The sequence below is a fragment of the Notolabrus celidotus genome, chromosome 10 (assembly GCF_009762535.1).
Source record: "Notolabrus celidotus isolate fNotCel1 chromosome 10, fNotCel1.pri, whole genome shotgun sequence".
NCBI lineage: Eukaryota > Metazoa > Chordata > Actinopteri > Labriformes > Labridae > Notolabrus > Notolabrus celidotus.
In genome coordinates, this window is record NC_048281.1 from 19,176,980 (window position 1) to 19,194,440 (window position 17,461).

The 17,461-nt window shown below is 40.5% G+C and overlaps 1 protein-coding gene across 1 annotated transcript in view; it reads left to right on the plus strand.

The window, feature by feature from the left end:
* The window catches only part of ptprna (protein tyrosine phosphatase receptor type Na), a 29,364-nt gene extending 11,997 nt beyond the window's left edge, over positions 1–17,367 (plus strand). The window contains exons 3-24 of the mRNA XM_034694729.1: positions 569–679; positions 2,795–2,927; positions 3,116–3,263; positions 4,801–4,996; positions 5,177–5,329; positions 5,426–5,551; positions 7,418–7,452; positions 7,540–7,808; positions 7,898–7,984; positions 8,106–8,185; positions 8,396–8,460; positions 9,841–10,050; positions 10,911–11,168; positions 11,249–11,396; positions 11,597–11,670; positions 11,881–11,958; positions 12,144–12,263; positions 13,629–13,795; positions 14,564–14,617; positions 14,753–14,817; positions 16,288–16,361; positions 16,493–17,367. Of these exons, the coding sequence (XP_034550620.1) occupies positions 569–679; positions 2,795–2,927; positions 3,116–3,263; positions 4,801–4,996; positions 5,177–5,329; positions 5,426–5,551; positions 7,418–7,452; positions 7,540–7,808; positions 7,898–7,984; positions 8,106–8,185; positions 8,396–8,460; positions 9,841–10,050; positions 10,911–11,168; positions 11,249–11,396; positions 11,597–11,670; positions 11,881–11,958; positions 12,144–12,263; positions 13,629–13,795; positions 14,564–14,617; positions 14,753–14,817; positions 16,288–16,361; positions 16,493–16,564 (2,723 nt within the window). The 3' untranslated portion in view covers positions 16,565–17,367. The remainder of the gene's footprint in view (positions 1–568; positions 680–2,794; positions 2,928–3,115; positions 3,264–4,800; positions 4,997–5,176; positions 5,330–5,425; positions 5,552–7,417; positions 7,453–7,539; positions 7,809–7,897; positions 7,985–8,105; positions 8,186–8,395; positions 8,461–9,840; positions 10,051–10,910; positions 11,169–11,248; positions 11,397–11,596; positions 11,671–11,880; positions 11,959–12,143; positions 12,264–13,628; positions 13,796–14,563; positions 14,618–14,752; positions 14,818–16,287; positions 16,362–16,492) is intronic.
* The last annotated feature ends 94 nt before the right edge of the window (positions 17,368–17,461 follow it).

Genomic DNA, 17,461 nt, shown 5'->3' on the forward strand with positions numbered 1-17,461 from the left:
TAAAAGCGTAAATGTGAATCTTGTCCAGTCTCTTGCAATCAATCTCCCACATACACTAAGGTGTAACTTACAATTTACAATAACTGTCATCTAAACTTTAGCCATAGTTTACATCAGAACGTCCTTCCAGAGTACACTGTTATATCGACGACATGACTAAGTAATTTGACTGTCTTATCCGTACACAGACACAAGGACTTGTCACTCTGATGGCATTGGCATGATCATTGACACAGATATTTACTTTTGAGAGATGAACTGAGGATTTTGAGCAAGATACTGGCTTTTGCAGGTAATCCATGGTGTTTAGCTATTTGTACGAATTGTTTTGAGAAATGCACTTACTGTTTTGCAAATGTCGAGGATGATTCAAGAAATGTACCAAAGCGACTGAGAAAAACTGTAATAGATCTGCCTTTACTACTGTTACATGTCATAACAGCAGTTATTGTCTGTGAACTGGGTTGGATTTTGTGCCAAGAGTCTTTTTAAAAAGATCACCTTGAAAAAGAATTCTGTGAAAATGCGATTCAAATGTAAATTTATGTGTCTGTGTGTTTTATTCAAGACGGGCTGTTTGGTCAGTGTCGTAGCTCTAAGCAGGACCAGATCCAGTACCAGGTGTCAGTTCCTGTTCTGAAGAGGATGCAGGATGTTCTCAAGCAGCTCATGCAACGAGGTAAAACACTTCAATGCAATCATCACTATCATTCCTTTACGTGGGCATGGTCTCACTGATGTCACCCTTTGGTTTCTGAAGACATTTTATGAAGCTGAAAAAATGTCGGTTGCAGTGGATTGAGTTGAGTTTTGTTTTTTTAACCAGGCTGTAACATGTTGCTGTAAAAAATGACATTTTGATATAGACATAAGATGGGTTTCCTTGGCTTTTAGCACCACCCTCTAGTGGAGACTCGAGGAACTGCAGAGGTTGCCACTTAGTCTGTTATTGAAATAAAATGCTCAAATGACAGAGGTTACATACTAGCATGTCGTTAACAGGATAGCTAGTTAAAACTACAGTGGCCCTGAAGGGCAAAACACAACATTTCAGAAAACAAATCCTCAGGTCTCAGAGTCAGCTGTCAGACCTCCAATGTGAGATGAAAATGAAACAGTTTCCTCACAATGTGGTTGAACTGTGCTTTTAAACATCTATAACAAAGTGGTGGAATGAAAAGAGCTAAAAAAAAAAAAAGAAAGTATATCCAAGCAGCCCTGTGGTGTCAAGAATAGACCTGCTACCTTCTAATGATGGTTTTGGGTTCAAACCCCACTAAGGGCTTCCATTGTAATGTGGAATTGAAAAACTTCCTTAATTAACAATGTGTGTGAGCTGTGCTTTTAGATTCATACACAAAAAAAATTATGAAATGAAAAGACCTAGAGAGGCAAGCACTGCAAAGTTCCTCTGTGGTGTGGTGAACAGGGCTGCTGCCTTTCAATGCAAGGGCCCTGGGTTTGAGTCCTAGCAGGGACTGTCCATGCGAGATGGAAATGAAACACATTCCTCACACTGGAGTTTGAAATGTGCTTTTTGAGTACAATATCCAAACGTTGGAATGTAAAAGACTTCCAGAAGAAGACCTGTGGTGTTGTGGATAGGCAACATGTTGTTATGTTTGTGAAATGTTGCTGTGTTTTCTGTAATGTCGTCATGTTTTCTGAAATGTTATTGTGTTTTGCCCTACAGGGCCACCGTATAAAAGACATTGAATGGCATGAAATGATATCTATAGCACTAAACACAAATTACACTTGATGCTAATCAGGAAGTGATCAGTCCTGGTAGAACTTTATTAACAATGGAGGAATTTGAAATGTAGTATATAAGATAACACATGATGCTGTGGAGATGAATGTCTGCATAATCACATAAGTCCAAATAATAGTTTCTGAAGTATTCCAGTTCATATCAATGTGGTGAGCTGATCACACAGCTTCTGCTAGCCATTACATTCAATCAATCAATCAATCAGACTTTATTCATAAAGCACTTTTCATACAATGTCATTGTAAAACAAAGTGCTGTACATAAAAACAACCTAGAATAGAATAAATTAAGAAAAAGATCCCACCCCTAACCCCGACCCCAAACCCATCCCACAATCCTAAGGTTATATTTGCAACAATAGTAATGAAGACAATAAAAATAAAACAAATAAATCAAAATTAAAAAAGAAGTTGCTGAATGAACTGAGGAAACGCTCTCATGATATCTTAATGAGGAAACACTGGAGGTAAAATAAGATGTTAAAACTCAACACAAGAAATTAAACTCACCAAAATAAAATACATTTCTAAGATAATAAAACACTAAAATATTAAACAATTTAAAGAACATAAGATGCTATACTTAAAATAAATAAAAAAGTACATAAATAAATAAAATAGAATAAAAGTGACTAAAATTTGAAACAGATAATAAATAAATAAATGAATGAATAAAACTATTAAGAATAAAATTAAAACTCAGATAAAAGCGAGACTAAAATGTTAGGTCTTGAGTTTGCCTTTAAAAATGTTGATTAGTATGGCTGATCTAATAGAGCACCTAAAGATACACTGCAAAGTTTGATTGGTTGTGCACCTAACCAGCAGCAATGATGACCTCAGGGACATTTTAGGATTTCTGCAGAAATCCATTCATGAAACAAAAACGATCACTCTTATTGCATAAGAAGAGCATTGATATCAGAGAATCTGAACTGTACCCCCTCAGTCTTGCAGCATCATTCTCAGCCTCTGTAGCTGTATTTAATTGCTCTGTGTGTGTTTATGTATGTGTTTGTAGGTCTTTCCTGGCAAGATGACATCACCCAGTATATTTTATCAATGGAGCTGAAGAGAGTTCCCCACACCACCCAACCCCATAAGCCGAACACCTCCTCCTCTTCCTCCTCTTCCTCCTCCTCTCATTCCTCTCAGTAAGTACACTCTTCAGTTTCAGTGATGACATCTTACAGAAAACAAATGAGTCAAAAGAAGGAATTGGATCCATCCATTCATTTCACACTGAGTCACCATTCATAATCCTGTGTTCCTTTATCACTCCCTCCTTTCAACCTGGCTGCATCCATCCTAATCCTCTCTTTGTTTCTCTCTGGGTTGCCAGGTCCAAACAGCATATCCCTCAGCACCACAGCTCTAAGTCTGGGTCCACAGCACCTGGTGGCAACTATCTGGACTACATGATAGTAGAGCCTCCTCAGACCCCACTGCGCATGCAGACAGCCTCAATGGACCCATACACATACCACCAGGTACACACACACACACTCTCACACCAACCCACACATCCATAGCTTTAATCATCGCCACAATTCAACCACACAATTAAATAGAAATGCTTGAAATCCCAATTAAGGGATTTCCTCTTTACTCTCTACATTCTCCCAATCGGTCAAATAATCCGTCGTCACGGTCTCCGCTTCCACTGCTACGCTGACAACATGCAACTTTACATCTCCACTAATTCCATAACTGCTCCAACCCTCTCCACCCTGACCAACTGCCTGACCGAAATTAAATCCTGGATGCAAAAAAAACTACCTCCAACTCAACTGTGAAAAATCTGACCTTCTAATCATCGGCCCCAAATCCCTCACCACAACCACCAACAACTTCAACCTCTCCATCGACAATGCTTCCCTCACTCCGTCCTCACATGTTCACAACCTCGGTATCATTTTGGACTCCCATCTCACTCTGGAACAGCACATCAAGCACATCACCAAAACCGCCTTCTTCCACCTTAAAAATATCGCCGTCTCCGTCCATCTCTCTCCTTTTCCACTGCTGAAACCCTAATCCACACCTTTATCACTTCCAGACTCGATTACTGTAATAGCATCTTCTATGGCCTTCCTTCAAAACAACTCAACGAACTACAATATATGCAGAACTCTGCTGCCCACACCCGCTCCCATGACCACATCACCCCCATCCTCCAAAACCTCCACTGGCTCCCTATCATACAGTGCATACATTTTAAAATCCTCCTCCTCACCCACAAAGCCCTCCATAACCAGGCCCCCTCTTACCTCACAACCTGCTCCACCACCACACCCCCTCCCGTATACCTCCGATCCTCCAAGGCCCACCTCCTCTCCCTACCACCTGACACCAAGCACCAAACCTGGGGGGACAGAGCTTTCTCTGTCGCGGCCCCAACCCTCTGGAACACCTTACCACTTAACATTCGAAACTGCCCCAACCTGTCAACCTTCAAATCACTCACCAAAACCCTCCTATTTAGAACTCCTTTCAATACATGATTGCTTTTAGATGTATTTCATTCATGTTTTTATTATTCTGTTGTTTTATATGATGATTTATCCTTTGTGTAGGGTCTTTGAGTTTTTAGAAAAGTGCTTCATAAATAAAATGTATTATTATTGTTATTATTATTATTAATAATAATAATTCATCACAATCTGGCATAAAAATATGCTGAAATGTTTCAAAATTGTCCTATGCACTGAAAACCTGCAAAAGTATTGGATAAAGCTCCCTCCAATAACGGCAAAGTCATGAGATCTTGGTTCTCTAGTCTTCCTTTTGATACTTGAAACTTCCGAGTGGTGAAATGAACCTGTTGCTCTTTCGATCTTCCGTAGCGTGTTCATCTGAGGTGTTCTATTTTTAGATGCGGTGTGAAACTAATTAGCGAACATTAGTTCCGCTTCAGTGCAACTTCATATAACAAACAGATAGATGGACAACCAAAAACTTACAATGTAATGATGATGAGAGGCAGTTATATTGGATTATATTTTTAAAAATCTCTCCTAATTCCAGCATAGATACCAGGATGAAGTGGAGAGATCACTCATTGGAGCAGGAGGTGGCTATGCCCGCCCTTCTTCAAGGTCCCAGGCCAATCAGAGAGAGCAAGAACGTGAGAGGCAGCTGCTACAGGAAGCCCTGTCTCTGTACCTGGCATCTCCACAGCCATCCTACCGCCACCGAGGTCCTGCTTCCATGGCCCCTGCAGGTAAACAAGATTTTCTTAATTAAATACACAAGATAATGGCTAATCAGGATTCAGGGAATTAGAATATGCAGCATCAGATAACTTGTCATAACTTACATCTTGTTTTGTTTGAAATATAGAACGCATACATTTTAGCAAGTCAATTTTGTTAATCATCACAACATATTATGCTACGAGCAGGTCTGCCTTATTATGAGGAATTGGACCTGGAGATACCAGTGGACTATGCAGAGGAGTACACCCTAGAAGAGAGACTTGACACTGCTGGAAGGCAACAAGCGATGCAGAATAAGAAAGTGCCTCAGGACTTTAGTGCTCTGTCTGGAAACAGTGGTAGGGGAAATGAACTTTGACCTACTTAAACTTTAATTACATAATGGCTAAACTTGATATCACAGAGATAGAGATAACTTTGCTATCCTTTGTTAGATGGCCTGCTTCAGAGGATGTCGGGGGTCCTGCAGAGGTATGGAGCTGACCCAAGAGAGCTCAGCCAAGAGCAGCTCTACAAGCTGGCCCTCATTCTGCAGCTGCTGCAGGCCCAGGAAAAAACAGGTACTGTGTTTCAGGTATTATCAGTGCTCTGTTCAAACTATAAGGCCAGACAAAACCAACCCAAGTAGAAAAGTGAGGAAGCATTTTTCATGCAAATGCAGAAGTAAATAGAAATACAAAGTCCCCTGTTACAGTTGGGCAAAAAAGTATTTAGTCAGCCACTGATTTTGCAAGTTCTCCCACTTAGAAAGATTAGAGAAGTCTGTAATTTTCATCAGAGGTACACTACATCACATTGTAGGATTTTTAAATAATTTATTTGTAAATTATGGTGGAAAATAAGTATTTGCTCAATAACAAAAGTTCAACTCAATACTTTGTAACATAACCTTTGTTGGCAATGACAGAGGTCAAACGTTTCATGTAAGTCTTCCAACAGGTTTGCACACACTGTAGCTGGTATTTTGGCCCATTCCTCCATGCAGATCTCCTCTAGAGCAGTGATGTTTTGGGGCTGCCGCAGGGCAGCACGGACTTTCAACTCCCTCCACAAATTTTCTATGGGGTTGAGGTCTGGAGACTGGCTAGGCCACTCCAGGACCTTGAAATGCTTTTTACAGAGCCACTCCTTCGTTGCCCGAGCGGTGTGTTTGGGATCATTGTCATGTGGAAGACCCAGCCACGTTCCATCTTCAATGCTCTCACTGATGGAAGGAGGTTTTGGCTTAAAATCTCACGATACATGGCCCCGTTCATTCTTCCCTTAACACGGATCAGTCGTCCTGTCCCCTTTGCAGAAAAACAGCCCCAAAGCATGAGGTTTCCACCCCCATGCTTCACAGTAGGTATGGTGTTCTTGGGATGCAACTCAGCATTCTTCTTCCTCCAAACACGACGAGTTGAATTTTTACCAAAAGGTTCTATTTTGGTTTCATCTGACCACATGATATTCTCCCAATCCTCTTCTGGATCATCCATATGCTCTCTGGCAAACTTCAGACGGGCCTGGACATGTACTGGCTTAAGCAGGGGGACACACCTGGCGCTGCAGGAGTTGAGTCCCTCTCAGCGTAGTGTGTTACTGATGGTAGCCTTTGTTACTTTGGTCCCAGCTCTCTGCAGGTCATTCATCAGGTCCCTCCGTGTAGTTCTGGGATTTTTGCTCACCGTTCTCATGATCATTTTGACCCCACGGGATGAGATCTTGGGTGGGGCCCCAGATCGAGGGAGATTATCAATGGTCTTGTTTGTCTTCCATTTTCTTACAATTGCTCCCACAGTTGATTTCTTCACACCAACCTGCTTGCCTATTGTAGATTCACTCTCCCCAGCCTGGTGCAGGTCCACAATTTTCTTCCTGGTGTCCTTCGACAGCTCTTTGGTCTTGGCCATGGTTGAGTTTGGAGTCTGACTGTTTGAGGCTGTGGACAGGTGTCTTTTATACAGATAACAAGTTCAAACAGGTGCCATTAATACAGGTAACGAGTGGAGGACAGAAGAGCTTCTTAAAGAGGAAGTTACAGATCTGTAGGAGACAGAAATCTTGCTTGTTTGTTATTGACCACAGACTTATTTTCCACCATAATTTACAAATAAATTATTTAAAAATCATACAATGTGATTTCCTGGATTTTTTTTTCTCATTTTGTCTCTCATAGTTGAAGTGTAACTCTGATGAAAATTACAGACCTCTCTCATCTTTCTAAGTGGGAGAACTGGCAAAATCAGTGGCTGACTAAATACTTTTTTGCCCCACTGTATATGTTTTAGATATAACAGTGGGTTTATGAGGCTACATGATGAAACTTGTTTGTGTTATCATTTGCAAAGGAATTTTTCAATGTAAAATCTGACCAAAGCCACAGAATGTTGCCTTTTTTAAATGGTATTAGCTGCAAATCATTGCTGTGTCTTTCTTTTGATTAGATCCAATTGAAAAAGACCTCATCGCCCTCAAGGAGGTATGCCAACATCCTTTGTTAGCATCATTCAATACAAAGCTCGTACACTTTCTCTCACTGACACATCTTCCCATCATCCCCCTGTAGATGCAGCTGTTAAAAACAGACACTGTGTCTAATAAGCCTGAGAAGAAACCCTCCACTGCCTCTCGTCCCCCTGAGGCCCCACTTGCCCCCTCCTCACTCTCAGTCCCAGCTACAGCTCCAGCAAAGAGCGCCAGCCTCCCCCCTTCTGCCTCCCAGCCCCCTCGGGCCGCTCCTGTTGAAGCTGGACACGGCTCCAAGGAGCAGGGGCCACCACTTGTTGAGGGGACAGGAGGCAAGGAGGAGTATGGGTACATTGTTACCAACCAGAGGTCAGTTTAACAATTGAAGTAGTCACCTTAAAGCCATATATGAGATCTATTTGATGTGTTTGAACAAAGTGTTGTGTTTATCTTTGTAGTCCTCTGAGTTTGTATGACGGAGTGAAGCTATTGGAGCTCCTGGCTGATAAGATACACCTGACAACCAGCAGCTTCATCAACATCAGGTAACATCATCATCATGTGTGTGTGTGTGTCTTAATGTTGTTAATGTGACTATTTCACTCTAAATCATAAAGACAGTTGTCTTGGTTTTAAGCATGCATCCCTGTGGCTTTGTGTTTCAAGTGTGGTGGGTCCTGCACTGACATTCCGTATCCGCCAGAATGAGCACAACATGACGGCTGCAGAGGTGGCTGCTAAAGCTGGTGAGGCTTCAAATCACACACACAGACACACAGACACACTTACACCTACCCACCCACACACACACACACAGGCATAAAGTGAGAAGTACGTAGGCTGTTGTACTGTCACTTTTTGTTTGTTCCACTGAAACTGTTTTGCCAAACTTGTTTTTTTTAGGGGGGGGTTGTACATGGAATCACATCATTTTTGTTGTTTTTTACACCCAACAGTATCTGAAAAGACCTTCCTGGAGTCTGAGACAGGCCTGAAGATCGTACAAACTGGTGTGGGAGAGGTAATTGATACTCATCACTGCTTGTAGTAATCATTTGAACCCCAGAAACATATGATGCAGTTGTCAAGGGAACAGAGATATATGATTGCTCCTTTGCATTATTTACCATTTAAACTGAAATCTATCCATACGAGGACCCTACTCTTTGTCAGACATGCTCGAGTCCAATGAGGATGTGTAGTTTTCACGTGGTGGCAACCACTGCCTCCATACTGTGATTTGACTTTGGACTGTATAAATAGATGCAAGACTCGACAACCCCCCCCCATTTTTGTACAATGGGTGGAAAGATGCTAAATTCATCTTCATGTACAGGCAATGAGTTATTCCTATTATTTTATAGTTGGTGGTTTATTTGTAGTTGCAGAGTATTCTGTGTCTAAGTCGGATGAAACAGTTCAAATACAAAGTATATACAAAGTAAACATTAGCTCAATTTTCAACTTGAAATAATGACTTAATGAGCACTAGCAAATAGCTTTATGTGATGCCACTCCACACACAATACATTCATCTCAACTATAGTTTGTTTTTCATGCACAGCTACATTCTGTGCTGCGACATTCTGTGTAGCTGTGTGTAAATCTCTGTGTATGTGGACCACCTGGAGGCCAGTCGACCAGAACAAATCAGCAAGGCGACACATAGTAACAACCAGCATTTTCACTTGTTGCCATGGTGCTTTATATCCTCTATCTCCCTCCCCCCCCCCTACTGTGGCTCCTAGATCCTAGGTGCTATGGCAACAGTCATAAGTGTCATTAACCTCATTATTCACTGTTCGCACAAACAGCCACATACGAGGCCTCATATTCATCACCTATATCTCTGTTGTGTACATATGAATGTGTCAGTGCAATCAAGTGAGAATGTGAATTAAATTAGAAAACAAGGATTTAGTTGAACACTGAGACACATAAGACACCTGACCAAAAAATGACTAACTGGAATGGAGTTTATTTTGTGTTGGCTGAAGAAAGAGGTGTAATGACACACAGTGGATGTGTCATAGTCTACAGAGGTTCACTGATATCCATGGAGCCCCCTGCTGTCTTTGTAATGGCTTCCTGTATCATACCACCATGACCTCTCAGACCTCTGTCTTTAAAAGTCAACATCAACCTCTCACTAAGCAAACCTTACTGTCACATACAGTTATATATAGACACATGTGTTGGTAAAATGAAATAAGTGACCTTTAGAGACCAGTGAAGTTTCCCTGGTGAATCGACATCGGCCTGAGTGCTCTGAAAAGCGAGCGTAACATGTCGACAAATGGAAACTGCGCTCTCAGGAGATACAAATCTATTTTCTTTGTGTTTCTTATCCACTGTCAGCATGTTTCTCACATCTCTCTCTCATGTTGTCTGTTTTTCCCAGAGGACGGATGCACGGGGTCTCCCTCAGGTTTCCAGGGTTTCCCAAGGGTCCAGCGGGACAGTCATCACCCTTGTTTCCATGGCAGTCGTAGGTGGTGTGCTGGTATTGGCCATGGCGGTAGCTTGTTTCAAGCACTACAATCAGCAAGTAGCCAATGGAAAGCTCGGTTTAGGGCCAGAGGGAGGAGCAGAAACACACTTTGACTATCAGGTATGGCAACATGGAGAGATGACAGTCCTGAAACAAGGATTGCTTTTGACATGTCGATGTCTTGTTTTTTTTTTTTGGTCTTATTATTTATATGTTTAATGGGTTGGGAAGTATAAGAAATCATAACATGTATAGTCGAAGGGCCTGGCCTATGCAATTCTACATCTGTTATTTAGATGAATCAGCTCCATTTTAACATGCCATCCCTAACTTCTGTTCTAGACTTGCAATAAAAATAACACTATTTAACCCTCCTGTTATGTTCTTTTCTCTGGAACAGCAATAATGTTCCTGGGTCAATTTGATCCGGGGCATATTCAATTATCCAAAAGTGTCCGAACCCCAAAAAAATCCCAATACACATTTGTTTTAATCTATTTTTTTACTCCATTACTAACCATTTAAATCAAGTTTGAGTCCATTGGTGTTCTTTAATTCTCACAGATCATGGTTCAATGAGGATAACTCGCTCGTTTTTCATTAAAATCCATGTTAAACTTTTTTAATTGTACATTGGAAAGCCCTAAATATGAATACAATAGTTTAACATGATATAGATTTTTTTTTTTTTTTTAATTTTTTTTAATTTTTATGATGTGACACCTCTTCTGTCACATGCTGCCCAGATTTTTATGCTACATTTAGTTGGTTTGGAAGGCATATATTACCTAAAATAGACTTTAAAAAGGTCAATTTGACCCGTAACATAACAGGAGGGTTAAGTATTTGTCATATTATGCTAGTTTTTTTACATAAAATGATTCATAAATTTGCTATACAGTAAATTAGTGTCATGCTTATGCACATCATTGATTTCTTACCTTTGTTCTCTCATTTTTCCTCCCCTTCCTTATTCACAGGAGCTGTGTCGGCAGCACATGGCCTCTAAGTCCTCCCTCTGTCGTCAGGACTGTGTGGGCAGCAGCATGGCCGGGTCCGCCATACCCACAGGTGCAGGCGGTCGAAGGGGTACCGACACCTCTCGTGTCAGCAGCGTCTCCTCCCAGTTTAGTGATGGCCCCCAGCACAGTCCATCCTCCACCCACAGCTCCACGCCATCCTGGAGTGAAGAGCCTGCTCAGTCTAACATGGACATCTCTACTGGTCACATGATACTGGTGAGTCAAAAACACATCCGGTGGATTTTCTGATGCAGAAAAGGAATTTTTTGACATTTAATTGGTCATCTCTCCATCAGGCTTACATGGAGGATCACCTGCGTAATAAAGATCGCCTGCAGAAGGAGTGGGAGGCTTTGTGCTCCTACCAGGCTGACCCCAGTTCAGTCGCTGTGGCTCAAACACCAAGCAACATGGACAAAAACAGACACGCTGAATCCCTCCCCTGTAAGTTCATTAATGTATCACTATGTGTGATGTCATCAATTTTGAGTCATTGAACAACATATCACTGCAATAGCTATGCAAGCACAAAACACAAAAACATACACTGCATAGTACAGAGGAAATGGTAAACTTAGATAGTGCTGCTATGTTTATTTACTGAATGACTTCTTCTTTTTGATACCTGTTTTTTTTTTATACAGATGATCACACACGAGTGAAGCTGAAGCCTGAAGTAAACCCCAGTAAACACGACTACATCAATGCCAGCTCCATTGTAAGGACTCTAAAAACAAACATTTCATATATATGTTGATTACATTTGGTAAATGATGACAAAAGAAGTAGCCATTATTCTTATGCCTCAGGTGCTGTGTGCTGTGCTCACAAAGCCAACAAGAGATTAACAATACTGAGATTTTTAGAATACTTACTTATGTATTTACAAGCATCTTACTGTCTGGATATGTTCCTGCTTAACCCACAGTGTGATCATGACCCTCGCCAGCCAGCTTACATTGCCACACAGGGACCCATGGCTCACACTGTGGCTGATTTCTGGCAGGTATGGCAATTCTCCCTATATCTTTTTCTTAGCCTCTCTGTTAATCGTTCTTATTCTGATTCATGCATTTATTTTCAAATTCAAACCTCAGGGGTGATTCCAAAGATGTCAGATTTATTATGTGGGGAGTAAGCAAGCATGTATGCATACATGTTTTTCAATGATGTATTCTGTCCCACGTGCAGATGGTGTGGGAGAACGGCTGCACGGTGATAGTGATGATGTCAGCTCTGGTGGAAGATGGAGAGAAACAGTGCGAACGATACTGGCCTGACGAGGGCTCTTCACTCTACCACATCTATGAGGTTCATTTTCTGCTATAGATTATAACCTTTGATTCCAAATCTACCAGTGTGTTTTTTAATGCTGTTCATGAACAAGCACTCAGTGTATTCTAAACAGCTTGGTGGCTTTAGACCTGTTGTCATGGTAGGATGGTTTAAGCAGTTTTATGTAAAAACTAAAGACCACTCCAACATGAATCTGAGAGCTCTGTAATCAAAGTCAGATCTCTGAAACTAATATGGAATATCAAAAGAGAGATATTTACTTTAGTTAGAGCAAAAATATGGAGTTTAAATTCTTGAATTTGCACATTTTCTATTGATCCTTTGTTTTCTGAATCAATACCACATTTTCTGTGAAGGAAAATTAGGGCCATATCAATTATTGGTGCATTTTTCTTCAGTTGTGTTCACAGAGAAATTCTGGCAGCATCCTTTGTATTATCATATTTGGGATATGAACATGCAAAATATCAAGGCCTTTGCGTCTTTGTTTTGCCGTAGTAACAAAAGTCAAAACAATTGGTCAACAGGGAAAAATGAATAGCCTGAAATATGTTTGCAATGAAAAGATTTTAAAAGTCTTTCAAGGTATGTTTATTTCTTTATTTCTTTTTTTATTAGGATCCCCATTAGCTTCCACTTTGTGGTTGCTATTCTTCCTGGGGTCCACACAACAAAACAAAAACAAGAAAAACAATTATTTAAGATATCATATTATCCATAAAACAAAGATGCAATAACAGCCAATTATAAAAAACAAGAATGAAAATGAAAAATAAAATAAGTATCTGAACAAATAAACGATGAGTAGCAATGAACTACAAAACAATGGAAACAAAAACAAAATTCTCACAAACACATGGCACCATAAATAATAAAACAAAGACTTTAAAAACAGTGATTACAAAATAACGTCTATGAGGAATTTATCAGCATTTGTTTGAGTGACTTTTTAAAAGAAAATCTGTTTTTGATCATTCTCATGTTGGTGAGGAGTTGATTCCATGCAGAGGAACCTCTAAAAAGAACAGACTTCACCATACATTTAGTTTTAGGACTTGGTGTTAGCAGATAACCAGTGCTCACATGACGTGTCGTATACCTGTGATTGAAACCAGAAAATTTGAGTCTATCACAAAAGAACTGTGGTGTGTTATTCCATATAACAGTTTGCATAAATGACAGGAGATGTGATTTTAATTTAGCCTCCACAGTTAGCCAATATAATCATTTATGCATCTCCATGTTGATGTGGAGAAATCCAACATTTTACGACAGGAAGTGAATAAAAAGGAACTTCTTCATAATATAAGTCTAAACAAAGTTTCCCCTCTTTCTCCCTCTGGTCTTTCTGCCACCCCTCTCTTTTTTTGTGTTCCTCAGGTGAACCTGGTGTCAGAGCACATCTGGTGTAAGGACTTCCTGGTGCGTAGCTTCTACCTCAAGAACGTCCAGACGCAGGAGACTAGAACTCTGACGCAGTTCCACCTTCTGAGTTGGCCGGCTGACGGCATCCCCACCTCCACAAGACCCCTGCTCGACTTCCGCAGGTAAACAAACCACACAAATACGCATACTAGTTCCTGTTAGATTCCGTCTCAGTTAGAAGAAAACATCTGATGTAGCAAACAGGTGGCGAGGATGGCATGTGTAATGCTACTGTGACTCATTAGTCCACTTCCCCTGTCATTCTTCAGTGTGTCATCCATTGAAATCCCCTCTTTGCTGCATTTCATACTCCTTCCATCACCTGAGCTCTCTCTCTCTCTCCCTCTCTCCCAGTGTGCAGGTTGACAGGTTTGTATTTTAACATCTCCCAGTGTCATTTTTGTGGTTTGCAGCTAGTACTCTGGCTCCAGTTGCATAGTCACAAAAATGAGCATTGGCAGGTGTGACTGGCTACTGCAAGAGGGACAGTGAATCTGTGGCTTCCTTATTTTAAACTTTTTTCTTTCCTGTTTTACCATCTCACTTTCCTCCACAACCTCCCCCCTGCATTTTGAAATAACCTCCTTCCTAATGTTCTTTCCCTGTTCCCAATCTGACTGTTTTTATCTGTCACATACACAAGTCTTTTCCCTATCCGCCTTAGATTTATCACATTTGTTTCCCTCGTATTACCCCACAAGTAACCAATGATAAAAGGAGACATTCATAATTGTTCCTCTGCATTTATAAATGTCTCACTACTGACAATAACATTCACTAATATGTGAACAAGGTCAGTTTGAGAAGATTAAGATGTATTCATAACAGAGCCTTTTCTCTGTTCTCTGTTCTCCTCTCTGTCTCTGCCGTCCCTTGCTCCTGTCTTTCAGAAAGGTGAATAAATGCTACAGAGGTCGCTCCTGTCCGATCATTGTTCACTGCAGGTAAAAAAAAAAGAAAATTAGATGAGTAAACAAAACAAATAAGTGCATTAGATGTCTTAAGAATACCAGAAAATGATTGTTGTGTCAGTGGGAATGTAGATTGGGGTTAAAAAAAATGTCCTGTCACTCCCACAGTGACGGCACTAGCAGGACTGGCACCTACATCCTCATAGACATGGTGCTGAACCGCATGGCCAAGGGTGAGTCCCTCACAGCAGCACACACATATGGCGTTTTTTGACCGCAGGAAGTTTACCCCGGAACTAGGGACTTTACCCCTGAACTACGTGCATTTCGACCATAGGAACCAGCGTCTAAATTTAGTTCAGGGGGAGATAATCTCCCCCTGAAAAGCCCCTGCTACCTGGGGGTAGTACTTTTCAAAGGTCCTGGGACTTTGGGTTGAATGTAACAGTGTTTATGGAGTTTACACAGTTGTTGAAAAACAGAGGGAGTTCCTGGGAATGCATACTAGTTAAGTTTTTTATTAAGATTTCGAAATATTATTTAATATATATTTTTTTCTCCATACGTCACTTCCTGAACAATCTACCCGGGACTTCAGCCTGCGGTCGAACGCAGACAACAATGGGGGCACAGGAGCCTTTTAGTTCTGGGGAAAGTAGTTCTGGGGGCTAAAAGACCCCGGAACTCTTGGTTGAAATGCACCTATACAGGGTTTAACACAGTACATAATTCAAGCTTGAAACGTTTTGGAGGATTTTGAACATTTTGATACTATGTTCATGTTGGAGCTCTGTGGAGAATCTCTTCGGTTTTTGACTGCCCATGTGAAGCACCACTCTCAAATGAACTCTGTGATAAAGAGATTGTTCGCTTTGCATGCTTTGTTGTGCTGATACTGTGGTCAGCAGATGGTGCTAGAGTTACAGTATAGTGACATTATTCCACTCACTTTGAAGAGAGGCATAAATGCTTGTGTCATTGAAGGGGTTTATTCCTCATAGTTGTGGTGCAATAGCTGGAAATTATTTTAATTTATTGACGTGAAATGCAAAAAAAATATTTTACTGAACAGCATAAAAATGTATCTGAGAGCAAAAACGTTCATGAAAAATTCACAAATGCAAATTAATTTCATGAAGGACAAAAACACTAAGCAAAAAGCTGAAATATTTCATGAAACACTACAATATTCTTACAGTTCATGACTTATTTATTATTTTTCATGGAATATTTTTGCATTTTGTTTAAGGGTTTTGTTTCATGACATATGTTGTGTTTGGGGGGATTTAAAACATTCTTTTATTAAATATTTTTGCATTTTATGAATTTTTCTTTGCGTTGTCAGAAATACTTTCATGTTTTTGAATTATTATTGCATACTCTCATCTCTTTGGTTCAGTGAAATGTTTCTGGTGTCCAGTGAAATTTTTTTTTTTGCATTTCATATAAAGTTTGTGCAAATAACTTTCCGGGCCACCGTAGTTAGAGATAGTTTTAGATACCACAACTAAAGCTTTGCATCGCAGGTTAATGCTTATATTCTTCACATAACTATTAAATTAACCACTTTGCTGTGTATCTTAAAAGCCAGATCTGAAAGTTGTGAGTTTTAATATGGAAGTATATATCTGCAGAAGCAGAACAGTGTCAGGTACGCTCTCAAACTGCTGTCCTGATTCTCTTACTGTTCCTGTTGTCTGTAGGAGTGAAGGAGATCGACATTGCAGCTTCACTGGAGCACATCAGAGACCAGAGACCTGGCTTGGTCCGCACAAAGGTATGATAGATCTGTGTATGTTTGCTATGTCTGCACCTAAATCCAACACACTTAACTCCAACCACCTCCCTTTACATCTGTCACTTTTCTTTTTCTCCTGTCCCCATCTCTTTCTCTCTCATCCTGATCAGGACCAGTTTGAGTTTGCGCTGACAGCAGTAGCAGAGGAGGTGAACGCCATCTTGAAAGCTCTGCCACAGTGAGGACATGCACAGAGACAAACAGTCATGTGGATATGCACATACGATCCAGCCATGTCAGTCAGGTCATCACTGTAAATAAGAATTTGCTCCACCACACCTGGAGCGGGTACTGCCCTTATTATCAGCATGCAGTATTTTACCAGCTTCTCATCCTCTGGGTTTCAAATGTTTTGGACCTTAATTAACACAACAGACATATTTTTGCTGTCATGGCACAGATATGATGAACCTACTTCACATACCATCTCACCTGATGTAAAGAGTTCAAATTTGCAAACACAGTGCCTCTGTTAATCCAAATAAAACGTCCATGATAATTTCTACACTCGTCTGGCAGGACATTTCCCCCTGACTTGAACAGTTTGGCTATTTCTGTGCTAACTTCTTGGACTGATGTTGAATAATGTTAAATCCTTTCACATTTCTGAGACAGCCATTCTCCTGATATGACTTTGTTCTGTTTTCTCCCTCTTGAATGTGCTGGTTCATGTCTGCCAGAGCTCTGTATGCTACTGTCTGGTGTGTGTTGACCTCTGGCAAGTTTTTATTTGTCCACGCCTTGACATCATGATTGTTTGCTTCAGACACTGGCCCTTTGTGGATGCTGTACACTGACCACACAGCACACACCACCCTCTCTCTCTCTCTCTCTCTGGGTTTCTTTGTTGTCTTTCTGTGTACAACCTTGTGATTTATGTAAATAATCAACCTGATGATAGTGTTTATTTCATGTAGCAGACAGATGGAAAATATCTATAAAAATGTATTTTTGACTTGAATAAATTTGTGATGTGATGCAGCAAAAAAAAGCCTCAAGTGTTTCTGTTATATTAACTAAGCTTCAGAAAATGTATCTGTTTTGTTTGGTATAAACTACTCATCTACAAGATAAACTAA